At 50.7% G+C, this 26,418-nt stretch overlaps 1 protein-coding gene and 1 long non-coding RNA gene across 3 annotated transcripts in view; one reads left to right on the forward strand and one right to left on the reverse strand.

The window, feature by feature from the left end:
- The window catches only part of SLC30A3 (solute carrier family 30 member 3), a 534,152-nt gene that overhangs the window by 174,426 nt on the left and 333,308 nt on the right, over positions 1 to 26,418 (forward strand). Inside the window, exon 1 of one of the 2 annotated variants that reach the window (XM_078650096.1) lies at positions 25,113 to 25,367. The exons of the other annotated variant lie outside the window; for it this stretch is intronic. Within the exon in view, the coding sequence (XP_078506222.1) occupies positions 25,351 to 25,367 (17 nt within the window). The 5' untranslated portion in view covers positions 25,113 to 25,350. Of the gene's footprint in view, positions 1 to 25,112; positions 25,368 to 26,418 lie in introns of those variants that run through there. 2 annotated transcript variants of the gene reach the window in all.
- Positions 783 to 26,418, reverse strand: part of LOC144763984 (uncharacterized) — a 49,784-nt gene continuing 24,148 nt past the window's right edge. Inside the window, exon 3 of the long non-coding RNA XR_013596290.1 lies at positions 783 to 2,311. This is a non-coding gene — a long non-coding RNA (uncharacterized LOC144763984). The remainder of the gene's footprint in view (positions 2,312 to 26,418) is intronic.

Raw genomic sequence — 26,418 nt, forward strand, 5'->3', positions numbered from 1 at the left:
GCCAGGACACAATTCTGTACAGCGGGCACATTTTTATGACAATGCCTGGAGCCCATCAGTACCACGTGCATTTTCTCTGATTTTATGATATATGTCCTTACACTCTGGTTGGAGGAGATTCCTACAAAGCAGGCGCCACCTTCAAGCATTTTGTGGGTTTGCAGCGTAGCAGCTTGCCTGGGGTCACAGTACAAGTTCCCTCATCCCACACACACAGTACCTTCTGTACCAGCCACAGTGGCTGGCGAAAGGTTGTTAAAGTGGCACAAAGGATTGCTAGTGCCAAGGGGCATTCACAGTGGCGGCTCCTACGCTAAGGCGGACAAGCGTCGTCCCACAAGAAAAATAAAATGATAATAATGCCAGGTTATTATCATTTTATTTCTCTCTAGCGGATCTCCATGTGCGGGGCAGGGCTGCCCAAAGAGCAGGGACGGAGTGGTAGACACTCCCCAAGTGCCCCTGATAGCTACACGCCGGTTCCTGGTTTTAGTGTCGGATCACACCGCGTCCGAAGGTCTTTTGGGGCTCCTCTGTGAATTTGAAGCTTATTCCTGAATCACGATTGACTGAATCGAGAGTCTCCAGACCCTTAATCCTGATTACTAGTTCCATTACTCGTCGATATTACTTACCTATCAATAGCAAATTGTTGGTCTAGCAATAGCCCTGAAGAAGTCTATGATCTAGACCACCACAGACGAAACACATGTTGGCGGCGGCTAGATTGTTTTAAGAAGAACAACATCGCAATAAATGAAGACATGAAGACCATCTTTTTTGTGACTCATTTGAAAAACTTTATTGACTCTTGCCATTAGCTCAGGATATATCTTGCTTTTTGAATTATATGTGGTTTTGTTTTTGCATTACCCATTTGGTTGACGGTGGATGGCCATCACCTTATCCTTGGAGCTCTACACATTGTGATCTTAGATTTTCTCACAACCCATCGCAACCATCACTCAGCCATCCTTCGTTTATTGTACTGCCCCTGATAGTCATGCGCACTGTGCATATTCCTCACCAGGCTGTGCAGTCCACCAGGCCCCATCTGGGCGCCGAACCACGGCACTCAGACCAATCACGACTCTGCTATCAGCAGTGTTGTGATTTGCTAGAGGAGTCTGGAAGCCTGGGTGCTTCCTGTTCCTGCGTTGTGGAACAAGGACAGAGGAGAGGCGGCCGTTGATAAGGTACATTTAATTTTTTACTCCATTTTTCTTTTTAAACCCCCCGCCACTCCCTCTTCGCCTCACCACTGCATCCCGGTAGCAGCCGCTACTGGGCATGTGGGCAGCAGACTGGCATTGCCACCTGCCTAGAGCGCCCCAGTGCTTTAGGAGGGCTCAGGTTCACCGCTGGCATCAATTAAAACACACCCTTCAAACCAATGCAAAGCAGTGAAAGAGATGAATGATCCATTCCACCTTGGGAACCACAAACCTACATACCTGCCCAAGCACCTGGATACCCACTCGGGGAATTAGTGTGCTATACAAATCAATATAACATAACATTCCACAGCTGTCTCCAGAAATAAAGGAAATCTGTGGCAGTTCTCAAAGAAAAACGTGAAAAGTATATGGTAGTATTTAAAGGGACCATAAAGTAAATGATGTCACAATCATTTCTAAACCCAATCAGACATCATCAAACCTAGGCCCTTTCTGGGATCCTGATTGGTGGGATTGATGATGATGCATTTGTGGTTTATGGGCCCCTCCACTGAATGATGTCACAATGGATCTTATTGGTGGGGATTGTTGGTGATCTAGGATTGGTTAAAGGGGGCTCCTTCCTTAGCCTCAGTGTGGGTCACCAGTGTAGCTTATCAAGCACTGGCTTGCATTAACAACTTAACGTGACAGACAACAAGCATATGGTTTCACACGAGTCACCCATTCTAAACTTTTACTATTAGCTTTCTTGTGTCTTCCTCCAAAGTTTGCCCTTAACGGGAAGGAGGGTGGGGGGAGGGGGGAACACTCATGGGCTGGCCATCCCTGAAGAAGCCGCCTCCTTTTGATGATCCCTGAATATTTATTAGGAAAGACAGCCCACCTGTGCTGCAAGAATTCACTGACACTTAGGCAGGCCAGCTTGGGAATGCACAAGATTGCATAATGTGTTTGAACAAATTCACAAACATTGGACAGAATTATGCAAATACACTTTAGATCTCAGTCCCCGACCGCACTTCACACTATCAAGGCACACTCTGGGTTCCTTATTGGTGGTCATTGTTGGTGGTGTCTGCGCGTTTCATTGCCTGTATTTTGCGACTTCATCTCCCGCTCTTCCAGGTCCTCTGCAACATATATCAAGAAGAAAGAGATTTTGCATCAGTTATGTTTTCCACATAAGTATGAATTTGCCCTACTTGCCACACAACTTTCCATCTGCCACATAATATGCAGATTTCAATGCCTATTTCTTGGATGAAAGCATGAAATCCACAACTACTTCTGCAAATAGGAAACATTACTTTATGGATCAATACAATTTTAGAGCAGAGGAACCATTGATTGAAGAGAGAATCTGCTCCCTTTTGGCTTTAACAAATGGTACCACACTCACCTGACCAGTCACATGGGAGATTGCATTTCAATATATATAATACAGAGCACAGTAAAAATAGTTTGCAAAACTGACCCTGTTGTCAGTTAGATTTAATTTTTGCGAACAACCTCAAAGAAAAAACTGAATGTACAAGATAATACAGTCCATATACAAATAAAAAAAGTGTGAAAGCTCTTGATATTGTTGACAAAAGGTTGTAGCGCAGATGCAGACAGTCAAAACTCCCCGAGCCAAACTTACCTTTTGCACATTGGGACTTGTGGTGGCCAAACGAGACGTGGCAAGATACTGGGGTGCATCTGAGATACCATCCCTGAAGGGATGGTGCCAAGCGATGGATTTGTATATGGCAGCAGAGAAAGTGGTATATCAAAGCTGGGATGCCGTCGCCAACTCCAGAAAGATTTCGCGCCGATGAAGGGCGTATTATGGCATGGAACACGAAGATGATGGCCTGGCTTCATCTGGGGGGGGCTCACAGAAACAGGGGTCCACACAGTTCAAGAATAACACAGTCTTTTGTCTCTACCTGTAAGATCTGCTATTGTGTAATAGAGAATAAATACTGTGGGTCTGAAAGTACTTTCCAGACACGTGAACGACTATATTGATGCATTTGTAATGCATGAGAATGTTTTTGTGCGCTTGTTGCTCAGGCTTGCGTTCATCTTGGTAAAAAAAACGACAAAATATATATTTTTTTAAAACAATTTAATCCACATCTGACGTGTGAAGGAATGACAAAATTAATGAGTGGGTGGATGAATGAAGAATGATTGATTTACATAGTGCGCAAATAGCGGAGACTCTGTTAAAACGCGAAATTCAAAGAGGGTCACGAAAAGGCCAGAACAAATTACGCACATTAGAGGTGATGGGCTATTCAGACTGCGATGGGCTATTCAGACTATGACAGAGAAGAGTGTATGCCAACAGGATAATCAACCTCACAAGATAACTGAGGACGACGTGAAAAAAACAAGAAAGTAGATGAAAAACAACGCGGCAATTGGCTGCGGAAGCCCCCCACTATCGCTGATGGTAATGACAGTTCCTGGCAGATGGGCCATAACATTCGCGGCTGCGGGGTAGGATCCGACAGGAGATGGCGGGACCAATGTCTCTTCCTGTCAGCTTACGTTATGGGGTCTTTAAATGCTAAGTGCTGGGCATAAAGGCGTGAAATGAACGCAGTAAAAGAGAATGCAGAGACCAGGAGGGGAATCAAAGCACTCACTGAGTTTGCGCTGCTTTGGGGGGTGGCGGGAAGATAACACGCGCTCTGCAACAGGGCGGGCAGGAGGCGGGCTGGGAGAGAGCGCATGCGCCCCAGCAGGGCCAGGAGTGGCAGGGAGAGAACGCCCACTCTGCAGCAGGGCTATGAGTGGGGGGCTGGGACAGAACACCATATGAGACAATTAACTTCATAGACCACAGCAAGTCAAATTGTAAATTGAAGAGGTGCACCTTAAAAGCAAAAAAAAGTAGCACAGTTGTACAGGGCAGTGGATAGTCCACTAGAAGTGTGGAACATACTTTGATGTATGCAGAACATCAGCCAAAAACCTGGCTATTTAAAGTGCATTGATGTCTTAGGGTTATTCTGCTAATAGGGCCTTTTCACAAAAGCATTTTGGAGTATGTAAAGTAGTATTCCTGTAATACTCATTTAGGTATTCTTACACGTCTTTATGAAAGGAATATACCTCCTTACACTTTAACTAAGTGGCAGTTCAATGTTTCCGATTCATAAAAGTCACGTAAGAGTACATTTAAAATATTGGGTTACTAGTTGAGTGGGGTGAAACCCTTCTTAAGCAGGGACCACAATTTTGGCAGGGGGGAAAGTCACAAGGAACCCTAAATTAACCTGTGCTCAACCCACTGGTAGCTTGACACAGAGCAGTCTGGCTAAACTCAGAGGCAATGTGTAAAGTATTTGTGCAACGCTTCAAAAAGCATCACAGTGAAAACACACTACAAAAGGAGCCGACCACTAATTAGGAAAAAGAGTCGTTTTTAATAAATAAAACAATAAAAATTCAACCAGTAAAATCGGAGATATTGAATTTTAAAGTTTTTAGAGAAAATAGCGCCAAGAGGCGCAAAGCACCAACTGCGGATAGCTGGTCGTGCAAGACTGGGACAAAGTCACAAGTTCAGGTTGACCACAATGGAGAACAGGCCGGCTACAGGGACCCAGTCAGGCCCGCTGACTGGGTCCACCTGGTTAGCGGAGCGCTGCGTGGATTTGTTTAGAAGATGCGTTGCACAGCCGAAGCGAAACTTCAGTTCCAAGATGCAGTGAGGCTGCGATGTAAGTGCCTGCATCGTCTTTGAGCATTCTGTCGTGGGGGCTTGCTATTTGAAGTTCAGCATTGAGGATGTAACACGCAGTCTTGGCGATGCATCGGTTCCAAAGAGCTGTGAGGCTGCAATGCGGAATCCGTCATCGAGGCTGCCGTTGACAAGAGAAGTGAGAGCCTGCACCGAGGATGCGTCTGCAGTGACGGTTCCAAAGGAATTGTGGGTTTTTGCGATGGAGATGCGAGTGGAGATGCGTCGTTTCTGCTTGAGGTTATGCCATCCAGCAGAGATGCTGGCAAAGCACCTTCAGCCCACTTCCAAGATTCGAGGACTAGGGTGGCACCACTTGGCAGGGTAGACTCACAGATGGCATAGTCCAGACGTAGGTGCAAGGTTGTTGGAAGCCTGTTATGTCCCTGGGGCTTCAGCTCAGGAGGCCAGTCAACTAGCCCTTGAAGTCACTCTGGGTTCAGGGTTCAAGAGATGCTTCAAGAGATGCCTTCTCACCCAGGCAAGAGGGCATCTGGCAGCAGGTCAGCAGAGCAGAAGTCCAGCAGAGGGGCAACCCCTCAGCAGCACAGCAGTCCTTCTTCCTGGCAGAGTATCCATAGGTCCAGAAGTGTACTGAAGAGCTGGTGTCTGAGGTCCAGTATTCGTAACCAGTCGTGCCTTTGAAGTGGGAGCGAAGCTTCTGGTGGTTTCCCTGAAGTTCCCAGGCACCCTGCCTTCCTGCTCTGGCTCCAGACTAACTACAGGGGGTATGCATCCCCTTGTGTGGAGGCAGGACACATGCTATTCAGGTGTAAGTGGGGTTGCACCCAGCTTCTTCCTCCCGTCCTGCAGGTGATGGCCCAAGGCACACCTAACCTTCCTATTATGTGTGGCTGTCTAAGAGGTATGCACAAAGCTAAAAATGATGGACAGAATGCTGAATAAATCATACATTCACCCCCAGTTAAGAGATCAGGGTTAAATCCATCGTTCTTTTGCTCACCAAGCCACCCTAGTTTAGACCCAGCCATATGCAAATCATTCTTGACCATGTGCCTAATGGAAACAGTCCAGACCGAACTGCCAAGCCAAGTCCTCCCTGGACCCGAAACAAGCATCCTGGGACCGGTTTCTGTGTATTACCTTTCATCAGCCAGGCTAGCTTGAATCCAGTGGCACAGTGAGCAAGGGACCCACGTCTGGACATACCCATCCCAATTAGGGTGAAAAGTGCTTCGCGAAAAAGTGATGGACGGAATGCTGAATAAATCATGCATTCACCCCCAGTCAAGAGATCTGGGTTAAATCCATCGTTCCTTTGCTCACTATGCCACCCCAGTTTAGACCCAGCTGTTAGACCTGGCACCTTGGCGTGAGTTTCCCTTCCACTTTTTGCTGTTGTGCCTCAAATGTTTTGCTGGTGTCTGCTACTCAGGGCACTGCGCCACGGCCAACCCGTGCCGCAGTGCAAGTGCTCCCTACTGTAAAGTGTACATGTGATTGATGTCCATGATTGGTTCATTGGATTTACTGTTAGTCCCTAGTAAAGTGCACCAGGAGTGCCAGGGCTTGTGAATGCCAATACTGCTAGTGGGCCTGCAGCGCTGGTTGCGCCACCCACAGAAGCAGCCTTAAAATGTGTCTAGGGTCTGCCATTGCAGAACCTGCGTGCAGTCTGGTACTGTCATGCTGGCTGGGCAAGTGCACACACTTGCCCACCCCTAAACCTTCCCTTAACTTCATATTAGTCACCCCTATGGTAGGCCTGAGGGCAGGGTGCATTGTAAGTGTAAGGTAGAACATGCCCTGATGTGTGTGGCATGTTCTAATAGTGAATTACTGCCAAATTCGTTTTTCACTATTGTAAGGCTACCAGTTCCCTTCTAGGCCAGATGGGCTGCTGGAATTATTACACTCTATAATCCCAGCAGGCTCAGGGAGCATGGTAGAAATTAATGTTTAGTATGCCTGAACTCAGAATAATAAAATACTTCTTTTAGTAAAATTTATTTTAATATCCTGTGTTTGCAAATGCTACTTTTAGAAAGTTAGCATTTGCTGGCCTAACCATTTCAGCCCGCCTCTGCTTGGATGTGGATCTGACTGTCTGGTGTGTGTGAGTGACAGGGCTGGGAGTTGACAGGTAGTGATTAGCAGGATGACCCCTTAGTGGGTGGTGGGAGTTTCCCCTGAATGATGCATCAGGCTGTGCCCCTGCCTCCACAATGCTGGCTCCGCCCTCCTGGGGAGCGACTGATGACTCAGCCTGCACCTGGCCCAGGAAGGACCGAAGCCTGTCAACAAAGTGCTCAAGCTGCCCCTGCCTTCCCAATGCCGGCTCCGCCCCCCTGGGGAGCGGCTGATGTGCCTGCCCTCACACTGAATGCAGAAGCCAGAAGTACCCACAACAAGTGCTCAGAGACTGGAGCAGTTATGCAGAGGCCCCCCCTGGCTTGCTAGAACAAAAGAAACTGGGTATAAAAGAAGGAGCCCTGCTCCTTGTAAATTAGATCCTGTTTGTGCTACAGAAGAAACTCTGCCCGAAGAGAAGGACCTGGAAGGACTACAAGGAGGAGTACTGACTCTGGCCTGTGTCTGGTGCCTTGCTGCCAAAGGAGAGGAAGAGAAAAGACTACAAGAGACTTTTGCTTTTATTTTGAACTTTGTGCCAAACTCTGCCGAAAGATCTCCAAGGGCTTGCCTGTGAACTTGCCCCCTGACCAGCGCCCCAGGAACAGTGGGCGCTACCCCTCTGAAGAAAAGCTGCTGCTGGCGTGTGCTGTGTGTCTCTACAGCGCCAAGGAAACGAGAGTTGAGAGCGCTGTGCCTTCCGCCACGCTCTCTGACAATTTGTGCAGCTGTGGCCCTTCCCCGACCACCGTGACTGTGGCCTGTTCGTGTGCCAGCCGCAAAGTAAGGACCAGCCCCACGCTGGTTCGAGCGCCGTGACTGTCCGCGCTGAGCCGCCCTTGCAAAGGAAAGGGAGGACCTGCCCGGTCTGAGCATCGCCGCCTGGGTGACCCCCGAGGTACAGGCTGCTCCGCAAAGACCGGCACTGCCAAGATTGTGCCCCTCGTGACTTGGGCGCTGAGACCCCCTTGGCCCCCGCAGCTGGAAGTGACTCGCTGCTGAGCCGTGCCTGAATTGTGCCCCGCGCTCCGTGGAGTGCACCCCCCTCAGCCCCGCCTGCCTGCAGCTTCCCCCTTCAGTGTGAGCGAACCTGACCCCGGAGAATCCGGCCCCGCATCTGCACCGTCATCCCGGGTGCCCTGTGACCTGCGCAGAGACTCGCAGGCCGCCGCACCCTCCAGGAAGACAACGCGACGTGGGACAGCTCCACGGACAGCCGTCCGCTCCAAGATCTGCGAGAAATCCAAGGTACTGTGTTCTTTGCCCTTGCGGTGCGAGCGTCCTACGACCTGAGCTCGCACCGCGCTGCCTGCTTCACAGCGCGAGCCGCCTCTGAAACCGAGGCTCGCACTGCTCCTGGTCCGCGAGGCCCACGCGGAAAGCGTGAGCTTTGGCCGGCCGGGCCCGATCTCCTCTCTGAAGCGAGCGGAGACAGCGGAACGCGCATTTAGGCGCTACAAGACACTGAACCTTGTTCAAAAGCTGGGCAGAAGGCCCAAAAGACCGCATTTATTCAAGAACTGTGCCTTTTCATAAAGAGTAACTGGAACCTGCATTTGAAGTAACCAAGACTGTATTTACAAGCCTGCTTGAAATTTATATAAAGAGAATATATTTTTACAAATACAGTTTGGTGTCATTGTGTGGTGGGTTGGTTGTGATGGTGTGATACTGCAAATGTTTAACCCTATATGCCCCAGAGATTAGCCTAAGACTGCTTAAGCCACACTACCTAGAGGGTAAGCAGAGGTTGTCTTGAAGGTAACCCTCAGCCCTGACGGGGAAGAGAGAGTCCCTGCTTGTCGCCAGTGCTGCACTGCGCCAACTAGAGACTCTCCCTTCCTACATTGGACGCAGCGGTGAGGATTCGCGAATTTACATTTGCAGTGTTTTACCTTAGCTACTGACCATTGCATAAGTGATTACAGTCCAGTAACTTAGCCACAGACTTTTTGGTTCTTAATTTTGCTAAAAAAAAAAAAAGAAGATCCCTAGTGTTGCAAGCATGCCTGGCACAAACAGCATTGATGGAGGAGAGTCCATAGCCTCTGGTGCGCAGGAGCTAGAATGGGATGCATCAAAGCTGGATGACTACACGAAGAAGCAACTGAGTTTTTTTTGCAGGAAACTCCAGGTTCCACACGCAGGGTGCAAAAACAAACCTGAGTTCTACAAAGCCCTGAAGGCCTGGATGGAATCTAGGAAGGCACCTGAGGATCAGGGTGCACCTGTGGATCCTGTGAGTCTGGAAAAACCAGACAGCGTCATTAGCTTTGGCAGAGGCCTGTCGCCAGAGGAGCTGGCAGACAGACAGGCAACCAGGGATCATGAGATAAAGCTGGCAGAATTTAATTTAAAGGGCCAAATGGAGCTTGAAAGCAAAAGAATGGCTCTGGAAGAGCGAAAACTCCAATTGGAGTATGATGTGAAAATGAGGGAGATGAGTCTAAAAGAGAAAACCTTGGATCATCCTCCCTCTGGTGGCAGCGCAACGCCGGTGCAGGTAGAGTCAAGAGTGCACATCCCCAAAGATGTAGTTAAGGAGTTCTTTAAGGGGGATGACATAGGACAGTGGTTTAGGGCATATGAGGTAGCCATGTTTTCCCACCGGGTCCCTGAGAAGGATTGGGGAGCGGGGTTATGGGGAAGGTTCCTTAGCGAAGGGCGGGACACCCTGCTAGATTTGCCCACTGAAGACCAGAGATCCTATCCCCATATGAAAGAAGCTTTAATGACCAGGTATGGGCTTACCCCTGAAATGTATAGGCAGAAGTTTAGGGGGTGTAATAAGCGGCCTGGAAATACATATGTGGAGTTTGTGACTTTTTTTTGCAGAGCACTGGATGGTTGGGTGAAGGGTAACAAAGTGAATGATTTTCAGGGTCTCTTTGATTTAATTGCATGGGAGCACTTGTCTGATCAATGTTTTCCTGAGTTACGCCAGCACCTGATTGATAGCAAGCTGTCCAACCCGAGGAAGCTTGCTGAGGAGGCGGACCGCTGGCTCAGCACCAGGGTCCACAAGGGTCCAGTGGGAGACTCCGCCAAGGGTGGGCAGGGTCCCCAGCAGAAGAGTGGGGGGGACAAGGGAAAACAGAAAGGGTTCCAAAAAGGCCCCCAAAGTAATCCCCAAGGGGACCAGCAGAAAGGTTCTCAGCCTCCCCCACCCCCAAAGCAGAATGGGGCCCCGACAGGTAGACCTGTTCCAAAGGGGCCCTTCAATTGTTACAAATGTGGTGACCCGGGGCACATAGCCAGTGACCCCCAAGTGTCGCCTGTTTGGAAAACCAGCACCCACTGGTGCTCCGCCCCGACAAGTGACCAGTGTTCACTTAGGAGAAGAAGTGATGGTCCCGGGGGGTGGAGATCCTGTTCAGATGACCCTAGTCTCACTAGGAGACAGTGAGATGGTCCCTACAAACTACCTGCCCTCTAACACTAAAAAATATGGGCAGGTGGGTACCATCAATGGTAGGAAAGCTGAGGCTCTTAGAGACACAGGAGCCAGTGTGACTGCAGTGAGGCATCACCTGGTGTCTCAAGAGCAGGTTGTACCCCATGCCTATTGTAGGGTTGTCAATGCTGACAACTCAGAGAGCCAATGTCCAATGGCTCAAGTTCCCTTCGAGTGGGGGGGGGGTCTCTGGTACTCTGCAGGTCTGTGTGAGGAAAGCCATGCCTGTTGACTGTTTGCTAGGGAATGACTTGGAGGACTCCCCTTGGGAAAAGGTGGAGAAAACGACTCACCTGAAGATGGTGGGTCTACCTGACTGGGCGTGCGTGACCACCCGGTCAATGGCAGCCAGTAGGGGTGATCAAGAGGTCCTGGGGCCTGAAGGAGAGGCCCAGGAACCGGCCTTAGGGAGAAGGCGCAGGGTGCGCGGGAAACCGGCCCCTGAAGTTCCCATGGTCCAGGAGGAAGCAGACCTTGAGGGGGATGCCCTGGAGCCTACTGGGGAACAGATTGCCGAACTGGGGGACCTGCCTGAGCTGACCCATTGGCAGCAAGAAGGAGGCCCCTCCAGGGAGGAATTCTGCAGGGAGCAGAAAGAGTGCCCTTCTCTCGTGGGTATGCGGCAGCAGGCTGCAGACCAGGCCAATGGTGTTCAGGCCAAAACACATTATGTGTACTGGGAGAATGACCTCCTGTATTCAGAGCCTAAGGCTGCTGAACCTGGGTCAGCCCGTGTGCTGGTGGTACCCCAGAAGAACTATAGTTACTTACCTGTAAACTGTGGTTCTCCAGTATTGGTGTCTTTCATAGATTCACATGCTTGAATATCCCCCGTCGTCGAAGTGGGAGTCCCACGGTACATAAAATAGCAGTCATATATGCATGTATACATGAAAAATATAACTTATAAAAATATACATACATATAGTGCAGTAAATTGTAAATTCTAAAAGTACCATAGAACATAATAGGCCCATTGAAAAGCCTAAGGGAGAACTCACTTTAGTAGCATATCTGAGTCATTATGTGTTGGATCACATTCCAGCCAATCAGGCTGTAGCCTCCTCTAGAACCTTCTCCTCAGAAGCCCAAGTCCTCAGATTTTCGTAGCACAGAGTAAGTAAAAGTGCCTGAGGAGAAAGAGAGCCTCTGAGGGGAGGATGGGAGGGTCGCATGTGAATCTATGAAAGACACCAATACTGGAGAACCACAGTTTACAGGTAAGTAACTATAGTTCTTCTCCAGTATTAAGGGTGTCTTTCATAGATTCACATGCTTGAATAGAGTAGAAAGCAGTAAAAACATCACAGGAGTCATAAAGGTAATACATCAAGCAAAGAAGGTAAATATATATATATATGGTAATATGCAGTAAATACCAAAACATAATTATGAAAAAACCTTTATGACTGGAGGCGGGTAGCAGCAGAGGCTCACCTTTACTGGAAAAGATTCCGCAGCACCGCTTGACCCACTGCCGCATCCGCGGCGTCTGTTGATTGCAGGCAGTAGTGCTTAGTAAAAGTATGGCTGCTCGACCAAGTAGCAGCTCTGCAGATCTGGCGTAAGGGTACCCCCGCAAAAAGGGCAGTCGAAGTAGACACTGCTCTAGTTGAATGAGCTCGAACAGGAGCAGGAAGGGGCTTTCCAGCCCGTTGGTGGCAGAAGGATATGGTAGAGGAGATCCACCTGGTTATAGTCTGCTTGGTAACAGGTTGTCCTTTGCAAGTTGGACCATATGCCACAAACAATTGATCCGATTTTCTGATAGGTGCAGTTCGTTGAATGTAGAATTTGAGACAACGTTTCAAATCTAATGAATGCAATGACCGCTCAGCTGGAGTTTGCGGAGCAGGAAAGAAAGTCTTCAGAATTACAGGTTCGTTGAGATGAAAGTCACTGGGAACCTTCGGGATGAACTTAGGATTAGTTCGTAATGTCACGGCCTCGTTGGAGAATTTTAGGAAAGGAGGCTGTATGGTAAACGCCTGGATGTCACTGACACGTCTTGAGGACGTTAAGGCGAGTAAGAGAGCAACTTTCCACGTGAGAAATTTAAGAGTTGCCGAGTGAATAGGTTCAAATGGTGGTAGAAGTAGTTGAGACAAGACCAAATTCAAGCGCCAGGCAGGCGGAGGGCGACGGATAGGTGGAAACATCCTAAAAAGGCCCTTGTAAAATTGTTTAATGATCCTTGAAGAACATAAAGATGTGGAACCATCATGGCGGAAACGGGAAATCGCCGCCAGAAACACTTTAAGAGTTGAGTGGGACAGACCTGATTTTGCCAGGGATAAAAAGAAAGGTAAAATTTGTTCAGGTTTTGCAGTCATTGGGTCCAAATCCTTGGTGCGGCACCAGACACAGAAACGTTTCCACTTGAGTTGGTACGTTTTTATGGTGGAGGGTGCGCGAGCCCGCGCTAACACCTCCCTGCAGTCCTTGTCAATAGTTAAACGTGCAAATTCATTGTACTCAGGTTCCAGGCATGGAGTTGAAGGTATGCTGGATCCGGATGACAAATTAGTCCCTGCTGCATCGTGAGGAGGTGCGGCAGAGGATGGAGTGGCAACGGATCGAACTGCGAGAAGAGGAGCAGGTCCGTGAACCATGGACGTCTCGGCCACTTGGGTGCGATCAGGATGATGCGACAAGGTTGGAACCTCATCCTGTGTAACAATCGAGGGATCAGAGGAAGTGGAGGGAAAGCATAGATGAAATCGTTCGACCAATCGATCGAAAATGCATTCCCGCTCGACTCTCTGTGGGGATGCCGACTTGCAAAGCGTGGGCATTTCTTGTTGACAGCAGTCGCGAAAAGATCCATCCGTGGCTGGCCCCACCGCCGGAATATGTACTCGACCGTGGGCTGATTGAGTTCCCACTCGTGATTGTCTGATGATGCTCGGCTGAGAGAATCCGCCAGAACATTGGCCACACCTGGCACGTGAATGGCTGTGAGATGAATTTGACGTTGAATAGCCCAATCCCATATTTCTTGTGCTAGTTGAGAAAGTGGAAGAGACCTCGTGCCGCCCTGCTTGTTGAGGTAGTGCATGCTGGTGGTGTTGTCCGTCCTCACCAGCAAAGTGTGTCCCCGCACTAACCTCTGGAAAGATTTGAGGGCTAAGAAAATCGCCAAGAGTTCCAGACGATTGATGTGCCAAGTTCGTTGTATTGCCGTCCACTTCCCTTTCACAGACATGCCGTCGAGATGCGCTCCCCAGCCTTCGAGAGACGCGTCTGTCGTAAGCGTCAGAGTTGGGGATTCGTCCTGGAATGAACGGCCCGCAGATATGTGTGGAGGGTGAGCCCACCACTCCAGCGCTTTCTGTATGCGAGGTGTTAAAAGGACCTTGTCCTCGAAGGACCCCGACACCTGTTTCCACTGCCTGTCCAGTTCCTCCTGGAGAGTCCTCATGTGCAATCTGCAATTTGGAATGAGGTGGATGCACGAGGAGGCCATGCCAAGGAATGATTTGAACATTCGGACAGAAACGGACAGTTTTGATTGGAGGGAGCGCACCATCATTAACATGCGGTCCTGTCTTTCCTGGGAAACGAACACTTTTCCCTGCCGAGAATCTAGCAAGGCTCCGAGAAAAGTTCTCCGTTGCGATGGTTGAAAGTGTGACTTCTGGCAATTGATTGACAGCCCCAAGGCGTGGAAAAGGGAGACGCAAACTTGAGTGTGCTGCTCCGTCTGGTGAAAAGTGCTTGCCTTGATGAGGCAGTCGTCCAGGTATGGGTAAAATTGGATACCTTGGAGACGTAGGAAGGCAGCTACGGGGGCCAAGATCTTGGTAAAAACCCTTGGTGCTGAGCGGAGGCCGAATGGCAGGACTTTGAATTGGAAGTGTAGCTGCCCGACCGTGAAGCGGAGATACTTCCTGTGTCTGGGGTGGATTGGCACATGGAAGTAAGCGTCCTGAAGGTCGATTGTGGAATAGAACTCGCTTGGATTGAGAAAATTCAGAATTTGGATCAGAGTTAACATCTGAAAAGTTTTTGAAATTAGAAATTTGTTTAGAGCTCGTAGATCCAATATTGGACGCCATTCCCCCGACTTCTTCTTGACTAAGAAAAAGCGGGAATAGAACCCCTTGCCGCGTTGACCTTGCGGCACTAGTTCGATGGCTCCTTTTTTGATCATTAAGTTCACCTGGGCCAGAAGGTCCTTGAAATGAGGGGGTGGTGGCCCCGAAGGTGGATGAGTGGGTGGAAATTTTGTGAATTCCAGGGTATGTCCTTTGGATATAACGTCCAGGACCCATTGGTCGGAGGTGATTGTGGACCATTTGTAAAAGTATTTCGAGATGCGACCTCCAAGATGCACGGTCGGCAAAAGGAAGGGTCTGAGGCAGTCACTGCTTTTTGGCGTTTGATCCACCTCTATAAGTGGATTTCCTTTGGTAAGGCCTGGAGGTGGATTGTCGAGTTTGAGATTGATAGGCACCCCGCTGTCTGTTATCGTTGTAGGTGTTGAATGAACGATATTGACTTGAGCCACGAAAAGTAGAGGAGCCTCCGCCTCTACCCCGTGCACCCCGAAAAGGCCGTTTCTTGTATTGTAGGCTCGCCAAGGATTTCGCAGTGTCAGTGTCCTTTTTTATCGCCTCAAGGGCATCATCCACATGTTTGCCAAACAATAATTCTCCGTCATACGGTAAATCTAGGACTCTTGCCTGTACTTCAGGACGGAAAGTGGTGGAGCGCAGCCAGCCTTGACGCCTCAAAACTGCAGCCCCCGCCAATTGTCGAAATCCCGTGGAGGAAATATCGAGTGCACAATCAATGATTTCGGAAGAAATCAACTCCCCCTCGTGAATAATCGCCTGTGCTTCTGTCCGGATTGCTTCAGGCAGCTGAGGAATCAATGCAGCAATCTCGGACCACATCTGGCGGTCATAACGGCCCAGTATAGCCAGAGTGTTTGCCGCCCTCACTGTAGTAGCCGCCATGGTCGTGAATTTCTTTCCTATGGAATCCAATTTGCGGCCTTCCTGATCAGGAGGAGACGTGAGTGGCGTTGCAGGATTGCGCGATCTTTTTTGTGCAGCCTGAGTAATTACCGAATCTGCCTTCGGTTGAGACACCAAGCAGGCCGGAGAAGACGCCGGTGCTTTGTATTTCCTGTCCAATCTGGGTAAGACCGCAGGAACAGAATTGGGACGTTCCATCAATTTAAGGCCTTCCTTCCAAATATATTCCACGATTGGTATAGTGTGGGATTGCCTTTGTGAGATGTCTTTAAAGTCATATAGAAAGCAGTCACTTTCATGCTGTTGTTGTTCGACTTTGAGATGAAACCGTTTTGTAGCCCGGATCATCAAATTGTGGAAATGTGCCATGTCCACTGGGGGCGAATGTAGAGGCGAGGTGGGCGGAGTGGAAGGTGTTTGAGCCCTATAATTGTCCCACTCAGCCATGTCGGCGTCATTGTCGTCGTCATCTGTGTTGTGAGGATCCGGATCCTCGTCGCCAGTGTCAGGGCGAGCACCATCCGGTGAAGCCGGTGAAACTGGTGTAGGTGCCTGAGGAAGTTGCGGTTGAGGCTGCGGAGGAGGCAGTGGTGCTGGAGAAGCAGGAGTAGAAGAAGGAAACCTGCGGTTATAATCATCCAGCATGTGCTGAAGGTTCATCACCAAGGACAGAGGTATCTGGGTAATAGGCTCTGAAGGCACCGGTTCGGACGTATCAACAGGAAACAAGTCAGTCCCATCTTCGACATTGTCCACCACATCACCCTCGTCACTATATTCCTGGCACTTAATGTTCAAATGCGAAGGACTTGTTGCCTGTGTAAATAATCCTTCCACTTCCGAATCGTTTCCGGATTCTTCCTCACCAGACTGGAATAATTTGTCTGGAAGACGAGCGCCACTCCTCACAGGACTCAGTTGGATGAGTGGTATGGTCCGCAAAGAAGAAGCAGTAACCACTGTGTAGACGGAAGCCGTTTTTGGTAGAGGTTGGTGCGACGCCAACGAGCCCATTGGCGTAAATGCGGCACCGTCAGCAACACCCTGAGGCGGGTGCATTGACGACAAAGAGGCCATCGGCGTCGACTTGGACGGAATTTTCTTCGTCGACGAGGATTCCTTGTCCGTCGACGGGCCCGTCGACGGAAGCGGGGCTTTATTCGTCGACGAGAGTGGAGCTTTGGCCGTCGACGACGAAGGCGTCGACGGTGTGAGAGTCGTCGACGAGGCCGTCGACGAGGTAGTGCTGGTCGACGGAGGCGTCGTCGACGGGGGCACCGTCGACGGGCCCGTCGACGGGGTGCTGGGTGGAGGCTTGGTCTTCGTCGACGATGTATGCGCCGACGATGGATGCGTCGACGGCTTCGTCGTCGACGGGGCGCTGAGTGGAGGTTTGGTCTTCGTCGACGGTGTATGCGCCGACGATGGATGCGTCGACGGCTTCGTCGTCGACGGTCTATCCTTGACGGTCGTCGACGAGATCTTCACCACTGAAGAGATGGGTCTCACCTTCGAGGTCGCCGTCGACGAGGTGGTCGTCGTCGACGTAGCGCCGGTGGACATGGAACATGTCGTCGTCGACGTGGAGGTGGTAGAAATGGATTTCGTCGACGCTGAAGACGTCGACGGGTGCGTCGACGAGCCCGTCGACGAGCCAAAACCAGATTTCTTACTGGTAGGTAAGGCTTTGGGCGCAGACGTCAGAGAACCAGGTCCCGTAGACGTGCCCTGAAGCGAATCCTGTGGGGAGACAATCCTAGAGGGATCCAACAGTCTACTCTTCTTGAGAAAAGGAGAAGGAACCTCAGTCTCAGCCCCATGCTTCTGAGAGGACTTTGAAGTAAAAGATGACAGGCTCTCTACATCAGAAACCACAGACTCCAACGACCCCGCCACCGCCAGAGCCAACCTGCACGAAGGGATGAGAGACGTAGCCGAATGGATGACGACCAGCCGCCTGAAACTGAACTCAGACAAGACGGAGGTCCTCATCCTGGGCTCCACGCCCTCCGCCTGGGACGACTCCTGGTGGCCCCCCGCCCTGGGCACCGCACCCAAGCCGACGGACCACGCGCGCAACCTGGGCTTCATCCTGGACTCCTCCCTCTCCATGACCGGACAAGTCAACGCCGTCTCCTCGTCATGCTTCAACATCCTGCGCATGCTACGTAAGATCTTCCGGTGGATCCCCACCGAGACGAGGAAGACGGTCACCCAGGCCCTCGTCACCAGCCGACTGGACTACGGCAACGCCCTCTACGCCGGAACCACTGCCAAACTCCAGAAGAGACTCCAGCGGATCCAGAACGCCTCGGCGAGACTCATCCTCGACATCCCCCGACGCAGCCACATCTCCGGACACCTGAGAGATCTACACTGGCTCCCGGTCAACAAGAGAATCACCTTCCGTCTCCTCACCCACGCGCACAAAGCCCTACACGACCAAGGCCCGAGCTACCTCAACAACCGGATCAACTTCTACACTCCCAAGCGCCTCCTCAGATCAGCCAACCACGCCCTCGCCGCCGTCCCCCGCATCCGAAGAGCGACAACAGGAGGAAGATCCTTCTCCCACCTGGCCGCCAAGACCTGGAACTCCCTCCCGACCGACCTGCGCCTGACCCAAGACCACCTCGCCTTCAGGAAGAAGCTCAAGACCTGGCTGTTCGAGCAGTAGCGGCACCCCCCCCCCCCCCCCAGCGCCTTGAGACCCTACGGGTGAGTAGTGCGCTCTACAAATGACCTGATTGATTGATTGATTGAAGTCTTCAACTTCTGTAGCCACAGAAGGAGACGGGCCTCTCTATCTCTCAGAGTCTTAGGAGGGAAAGTGCGACAGTACTTACAGTTTTTCACCTCATGGTCTGGGTAGAGACAGTAAATGCATTTACTGTGTGGATCCTCGTGGAAAAGGCGCAGTTTACCACATGAAGGGCAGGCTTTAAACAGGGATTTCTTGTTTGAAGACATTTTCTTGAAGAAAAAACAGGTAAAGTTGAAGAAAACTGAGCAGAGCTCAGGGAGACTCCCTTCACACGACGTGCGGTAGAAAATCTAAGGACTTGGGCTTCTGAGGAGAAGGTTCTAGAGGAGGCTACAGCCTGATTGGCTGGAATGTGATCCAACACATAATGACTCAGATACGCTACTAAAGTGAGTTCTCCCTTAGGCTTTTCAATGGGCCTATTATGTTCTATGGTACTTTTAGAATTTACAATTTACTGCACTATATGTATGTATATTTTTATTAGTTATATTTTTCATGTATACATGCATATATGACTGCTATTTTATGTACCGTGGGACTCCCACTTCGACGACGGGGGATATTCAAGCATGTGAATCTATGAAAGACACCCTTAATACTGGAGAAGTTCAGAGCCTTCCTACTGGGACTGGCTCATGATGTGCCTTTAGCAGGACATTTGGGGATGGACAAGACCTATGACAGGCTTGTCACCCACTTCTACTGGCCCCAAATGCACAAGAGCTCAGATGCTCATTGTAGGACCTGTCCAACTTGCCAGGCAAGTGGGAAGAGCGGAGGGAAGAACAAGGCTCCCCTCCAACCCTTCCCTGTGGTCAGTACTCCATTCCAACGAGTGGGTATTGACATTGTTGGGCCTCTGGACCCCAAGACAGCCATGGGCAACAGGTTTATCCTGGTCTTGGTGGATCATGCCACCCGGTACCCTGAAGCCATCCCTCTGAGGACAGTGACGGCCCCCGTGGTGGGGCGTGCACTGATGGGAATTTTCTCCAGAGTGGGATTCCCTCTAGAGGTGGTGAGCGACAGGGGGACCAACTTCATATCCAAGTATATGAAGTCCCTTTGGCAAGAGTGTGGTGTAACCTACAAGTTCACCACACCTTACCATCCCCAAGGAAATGGGTTGGTTGAAAGATTCAACCGAACCCTGAAGGGCATGATCATGGGCCTGGAAGGTCCAATGAGGCGTAAGTGGGACGTCCTCTTACCATGCCTGCTCTTTGCATACCGCGAGGTGCCACAGAAGTCCCTAGGGTTCAGCCCCTTTGAACTGCTGTATGGTCACCCCGTGAGAGGACCACTGAGTTTGGTAAAGGAAGGCTGGGAGCAATCTCCCAGGAAACCTCCCCAGAATGTATATAGCTACATGCTGGCCTTCAGAAACCAAACCAGGCGCTTCAGACAACTTGCTGAGGCAAATCTGGAAGCTAGCCAGGAGGAGATGAAGCGGTGGTACGACCAGAATGCCACTCTGGTAGAGCTTCAACCTGGACAGGAGGTGTATGTCTTGGCCCCAGTGGAACCCTGTGCACTTCAGGATAAGTGGACAGGCCCATTTGAGGTTGTGGAGCGCAAGAGCTCAGTGACATACTTGGTGGATATGAAGACGCCCAGGAATCCTTTACGGGTCCTACATGTCAACCGCCTCAAGCCCCACTTGAAAAGGTCCGAAGTGGGCATGCTGTTGGCCACTGATGATGGAATGGAAGAGGAATCTGAGCCTCTTCCTGACCTCTTAGTGGCCTGTGAGAAAGATGGGTCAGTGGATGGAGTTAACCTCTCACCCACCCTGACCCCTGAGCAACAGGAAGACTGCCGCCAATTGCTGGGGCAGTTTCCAGATCTGTTCTCCCTGGTTCCTAGTGTCACAGATTGGTGCGTCCATGATGTGGACACAGGAGACAGCTTACCTGTGAAGCATAAGGCTTACAGGGTGACTGACAGGGTCAGGGCCTGCATCAAGGAGGAGGTCTCCAAGATGCTTGCTCTTAGGGTGGTTGAGTCTTCCAGCAGTCCTTGGTCCAGCCCCGTGGTCTTGGTCCCAAAGGCTGCTGCGCCGGGAGCCACACCTGAACTCCGGTTCTGTGTGGACTACAGAGGACTCAATTCAGTCACCAAGACTGACGCGCACCCTATCCCCAGAGCTGATGAGCTCATTGATCGGCTAGGGGCTGCCCGGTTCCTCAGCACGTTTGATTTAACGTCTGGGTACTGGCAGATCGCCTTGACCGATGGGGCAAAGGAGAGGTCCGCATTCTCCACACCAGATGGGCATTTCCAGTTTCGGGTTATGCCATTTGGGATGAAGAATGCCCCTGCCACCTTTCAGAGGTTGGTCAACCAGGTGTTGGTTGGGCTGGATGAGTTCAGTGCCGCCTACCTGGATGACATCGCAGTGTTCAGTGGCACCTGGCCAGAACACCTGCGACACCTCTGGGAAGTGTTGATGGCGCTGCGCAAGGCAGGCCTCACAATCAAGGCAAGCAAGTGCCAGATTGGGCAGGGTTCAGTGGTGTACTTGGGACACCAAGTGGGGAGTGGCAAGGTGGCACCCTTGCAACCCAAAATTGAGACCATCCTGGCTTGGGAACCCCCCAAGACCCAGACTGCAGTGAGAGCCTTCCTGGGGCTCACTGGGTATTACAGGAGGTTTGTCAAGGGCTATGGCACTATTGTGACCCCCTTGACAGAGCTGACTTCTAAGAAGCAGCCCAGGAATGTGATTTGGACTGACACCTGTCAGAAGGCTTTTGACACCCTGAAGACTGCCATGTGCACGGCGCCCGTGCTCCTGGCTCCTGATTTCTCCAAGGAATTCATAGTGCAAACAGACGCTTCAGAGCATGGTGTAGGGGCTGTTCTCTCACAGATGACTGAGGAGGGCTGGGACCAACCCGTAGCCTTCATCAGTAGGAGGTTACTTCCACGGGAAAGTAGGTGGAGTGCAATAGAGCGAGAAGCATTTGCTGTGGTCTGGGCACTGAAGAAGCTAAGACCCTACTTGTTTGGGTCTCACTTCCGGGTTCAGACAGACCACAGGCCCCTCAGATGGTTGATGCAAATGAGGGGTGAGAATCCAAAACTGTTGAGGTGGTCCATCTCCCTACAGGGTATGGACTTCACGGTGGAACACCGCCCTGGCACAGATCACGCCAACGCTGATGGTCTGTCCAGATTTTTCCGCCTTAGTGATGAGGAACTCCCTGGGGAAGGGTAGTTCCCCCCACATTTCAGCTGGAGGGGACACGTGTTAGACCTGGCACCTTGGCGTGAGTTTCCCTTCCACTTTTTGCTGTTGTGCCTCAAATGTTTTGCTGGTGTCTGCTACTCAGGGCACTGCGCCACGGCCAACCCGTGCCGCAGTGCAAGTGCTCCCTACTGTAAAGTGTACATGTGATTGATGTCCATGATTGGTTCATTGGATTTACTGTTAGTCCCTAGTAAAGTGCACCAGGAGTGCCAGGGCTTGTGAATGCCAATACTGCTAGTGGGCCTGCAGCGCTGGTTGCGCCACCCACAGAAGCAGCCTTAAAATGTGTCTAGGGTCTGCCATTGCAGAACCTGCGTGCAGTCTGGTACTGTCATGCTGGCTGGGCAAGTGCACACACTTGCCCACCCCTAAACCTTCCCTTAACTTCATATTAGTCACCCCTATGGTAGGCCTGAGGGCAGGGTGCATTGTAAGTGTAAGGTAGAACATGCCCTGATGTGTGTGGCATGTTCTAATAGTGAATTACTGCCAAATTCGTTTTTCACTATTGTAAGGCTACCAGTTCCCTTCTAGGCCAGATGGGCTGCTGGAATTATTACACTCTATAATCCCAGCAGGCTCAGGGAGCATGGTAGAAATTAATGTTTAGTATGCCTGAACTCAGAATAATAAAATACTTCTGTTAGTAAAATTTATTTTAATATCCTGTGTTTGCAAATGCTACTTTTAGAAAGTTAGCATTTGCTGGCCTAACCATTTCAGCCCGCCTCTGCTTGGATGTGGATCTGACTGTCTGGTGTGTGTGAGTGACAGGGCTGGGAGTTGACAGGTAGTGATTAGCAGGATGACCCCTTAGTGGGTGGTGGGAGTTTCCCCTGAATGATGCATCAGGCTGTGCCCCTGCCTCCACAATGCTGGCTCCGCCCTCCTGGGGAGCGACTGATGACTCAGCCTGCACCTGGCCCAGGAAGGACCGAAGCCTGTCAACAAAGTGCTCAAGCTGCCCCTGCCTTCACAATGCCAGCTCCGCCCCCCTGGGGAGCGGCTGATGTGCCTGCCCTCACACTGAATGCAGAAGCCAGAAGTACCCACAACAAGTGCTCAGAGACTGGAGCAGTTATGCAGAGGCCCCCCCTGGCTTGCTAGAACAAAAGAAACTGGGTATAAAAGAAGGAGCCCTGCTCCTTGTAAATTAGATCCTGTTTGTGCTACAGAAGAAACTCTGCCCGAAGAGAAGGACCTGGAAGGACTACAAGGAGGAGTACTGACTCTGGCCTGTGTCTGGTGCCTTGCTGCCAAAGGAGAGGAAGAGAAAAGACTACAAGAGACTTTTGCTTTTATTTTGAACTTTGTGCCAAACTCTGCCGAAAGATCTCCAAGGGCTTGCCTGTGAACTTGCCCCCTGACCAGCGCCCCAGGAACAGTGGGCGCTACCCCTCTGAAGAAAAGCTGCTGCTGGCGTGTGCTGTGTGTCTCTACAGCGCCAAGGAAACGAGAGTTGAGAGCGCTGTGCCTTCCGCCACGCTCTCTGACAATTTGTGCAGCTGTGGCCCTTCCCCGACCACCGTGACTGTGGCCTGTTCGTGTGCCAGCCGCAAAGTAAGGACCAGCCCCACGCTGGTTCGAGCGCCGTGACTGTCCGCGCTGAGCCGCCCTTGCAAAGGAAAGGGAGGACCTGCCCGGTCTGAGCATCGCCGCCTGGGTGACCCCCGAGGTACAGGCTGCTCCGCAAAGACCGGCACTGCCAAGATTGTGCCCCTCGTGACTTGGGCGCTGAGACCCCCTTGGCCCCCGCAGCTGGAAGTGACTCGCTGCTGAGCCGTGCCTGAATTGTGCCCCGCGCTCCGTGGAGTGCACCCCCCTCAACCCCGCCTGCCTGCAGCTTCCCCCTTCAGTGTGAGCGAACCTGACCCCGGAGAATCCGGCCCCGCATCTGCACCGTCATCCCGGGTGCCCTGTGACCTGCGCTGAGACTCGCAGGCCGCCGCACCCTCCAGGAAGACAACGCGACGTGGGACAGCTCCACGGACAGCCGTCCGCTCCAAGATCTGCGAGAAATCCAAGGTACTGTGTTCTTTGCCCTTGCGGTGCGAGCGTCCTACGACCTGAGCTCGCACCGCGCTGCCTGCTTCACAGCGCGAGCCGCCTCTGAAACCGAGGCTCGCACTGCTCCTGGTCCGCGAGGCCCACGCGGAAAGCGTGAGCTTTGGCCGGCCGGGCCCGATCTCCTCTCTGAAGCGAGCGGAGACAGCGGAACGCGCATTTAGGCGCTACAAGACACTGAACCTTGTTCAAAAGCTGGGCAGAAGGCCCAAAAGACCGCATTTATTCAAGAACTGTGCCTTTTCATAAAGAGTAACTGGAACCTGCATTTGAAGTAACCAAGACTGTATTTACAAGCCTGCTTGAAATTTATATAAAGAGAATATATTTTTACAAATACAGTTTGGTGTCATTGTGTGGTGGGTTGGTTGTGATGGTGTGATACTGCAAATGTTTAACCCTATATGCCCCAGAGATTAGCCTAAGACTGCTTAAGCCACACTACCTAGAGGGTAAGCAGAGGTTGTCTTGAAGGTAACCCTCAGCCCTGACGGGGAAGAGAGAGTCCCTGCTTGTCGCCAGTGCTGCACTGCGCCAACTAGAGACTCCCCCTTCCTACACCAGCCATATGCAAATCAGTCTTGACCTTGTGCCTCATGGGAACAGTCCAGACCGAACTGCCAAGCCACGTCCTCCCTGGACAGGAAACAAGCATCCTGGGACCGGTTTCTGGGTATTACCCTTCATCAGCCAGGCTAGCTTGAATGCAGTTGCACAGTGAGCAAGGGATCCATGTCTGGGCCCACCCCAGAACAATGGATTTAACCCAGATCTTTTGACTGGGGGAGAATGTTTGCATTGTCAGCATTCCCTCCATCATTTGTTTGCTGTAACACTTTTTACACTAAGTGGGATGGGTATGCCCAGACGTGGGTCCCTTGCTCACTGTGCCATTTTCAGAATTGCAGTTTAAAATCTGATTTCCCCATATGTCAGGAATTTAAATTCTGATTCTAGAGACACCCAATTTGATCTGGTTATATCTTTTCATTTGGAAGTTACACTTATAAAATTAAATAAGCCAACCCCCAAGTTATCCTGTGGGAAACAAAGCTCTCTCCGGATAGGCTCAAACCTGTCCACTCCTGACCCTCATGTACCCATCTAACCTTCCAGATCCCAACCTTTTCCTAACACTTTCAACCTGCACACAGGAAATGGGAAATGTCTGCGGGGAAAACCACATGGAAATGGACCCGGTTTCTCTGTGAGGCTATGCCCCATTCCTGGGAGAAACCCTGTAATCAGCAGTTGTTCGTGTGGGAATACCATCTAGAATCGGGAATTCCGGTTTGCCAGTATCTCTGTGCCGAAATCACTGTACTCACATCAGCAGCGGCTCGTCCATAGGGGCGCCAGGTCGTCGGCTGACCACCTCGCTATGTTGCTAATTGCTTGCCATGGACAGTTTTTACATGAAAACAATCTCACTGATCATTGAGTTTTCATATTAAAGCTGCAATAACACCTTGCACCAGAAGAGGGCTCCCCTGGGCTGCATTGCGCATATGACAGGCGTGTACAGCTCAGCTCCACACAGACACAATACATATCTGACATGCTGCACTCGCGTCACACAGTGCAGCAAGTCATATAATGGAGCTTCAGGGCTTGTAAATCATGCTCCTTCTTGTCCTATCAGAAGTCGGAATTGAGAACAAATGTGTACCTAGGTATCTCAAACCCTATTACAGCTTCTGATTGGGTAGAAGCTTGTGGGCCTGCCTCTGGTGTGCTGTTAGCAAGTTAGGAGTCTGAGAACGCGAGGAGTCAGGGATAGTGGGCCTGCCCTGCAGCTCTGCACATAAAGTGCACACTTATGTCGGGGAGGAGCAGGTAAGTGTTGTGTTTAAGCAGCCTCCAACTTCCTATGAGTGTGTGTTTGTGTGCCAGAGAATGCATGTGTATGCTTGTGTAACTGTCTTTGTATGCACACCTGGGACTGTGTGAGCATGTATGTTTGGACGCGTGATTGCGTGTTTAGCCCATGGATAGCATATTGTTGGCTAAAGTGTGTGACTGAAGAGCAAGCTAAGAAGTCAGGATTCTGGAGGGTGGCTGACTGCTACACAGTGTACTGGAACAGTAGCAGCCCCAGGTATGAGCTGGACATTGTGCACGCCACTTGTTGCACACACATGTACTGCCTGTGTAGTACATTGCACACAAGGCTTGCTGCTTTCACTGCAGAGCCTTCACTTTTACACAAATCAAAAACCATGCTATGCACAATTGACATAGTGATGCTTGTCTAATGATCAGTGTAAAGTGGACATAGGCATAATTTGAATATACAGAAGACAGCGAACATGGCCCCTTATGCACATATTGAACAGATCATAATCTATACATAATGCACACGCCGGTGAGATCCTAAGTCATTTGCTGTCTGACAACGAAACACAGCTCAAACAGTGCCCTTCACATGTGGCATATTCTGCAGCTCTCACAATGCTCACATCAGGTGCAGTGCACGTAAAGGAGGGGACGCACACTAAACTTTATATAATGGATGTATGACATTACAACGCATGCTTTTACCACGCATGCCTTTACAACGCGGTGTTTACAACGAATACCTTTACAACGCATAGTGCTTTGGGGCGCTGGATAGTGAATAGTTTAATTTACTATTCCAACTCCAGTCCCCGTGGATAGTAGGGAAGGTGTTGGATAGTAAATTAAATCTATTCCCTATCCTAGAGCGCCCCCCAGCGCAATGCGTTGTAATGACTTGCGTTGTAAAAGTTGCGTCGTAAAGGCACTGCGTGGTAAAAGTTGCGTTGTAAAGGATGTTTCCCTTATATGATGCATGCAGCACACTCTGGTCATTGATTTTATACTGCACACGGCATACACTGAGGTCAGTATTCCAGCTGAACTCAAT

This window comes from Lissotriton helveticus, chromosome 6, assembly GCF_964261635.1.
Source record: "Lissotriton helveticus chromosome 6, aLisHel1.1, whole genome shotgun sequence".
Classification (NCBI taxonomy): domain Eukaryota; kingdom Metazoa; phylum Chordata; class Amphibia; order Caudata; family Salamandridae; genus Lissotriton; species Lissotriton helveticus.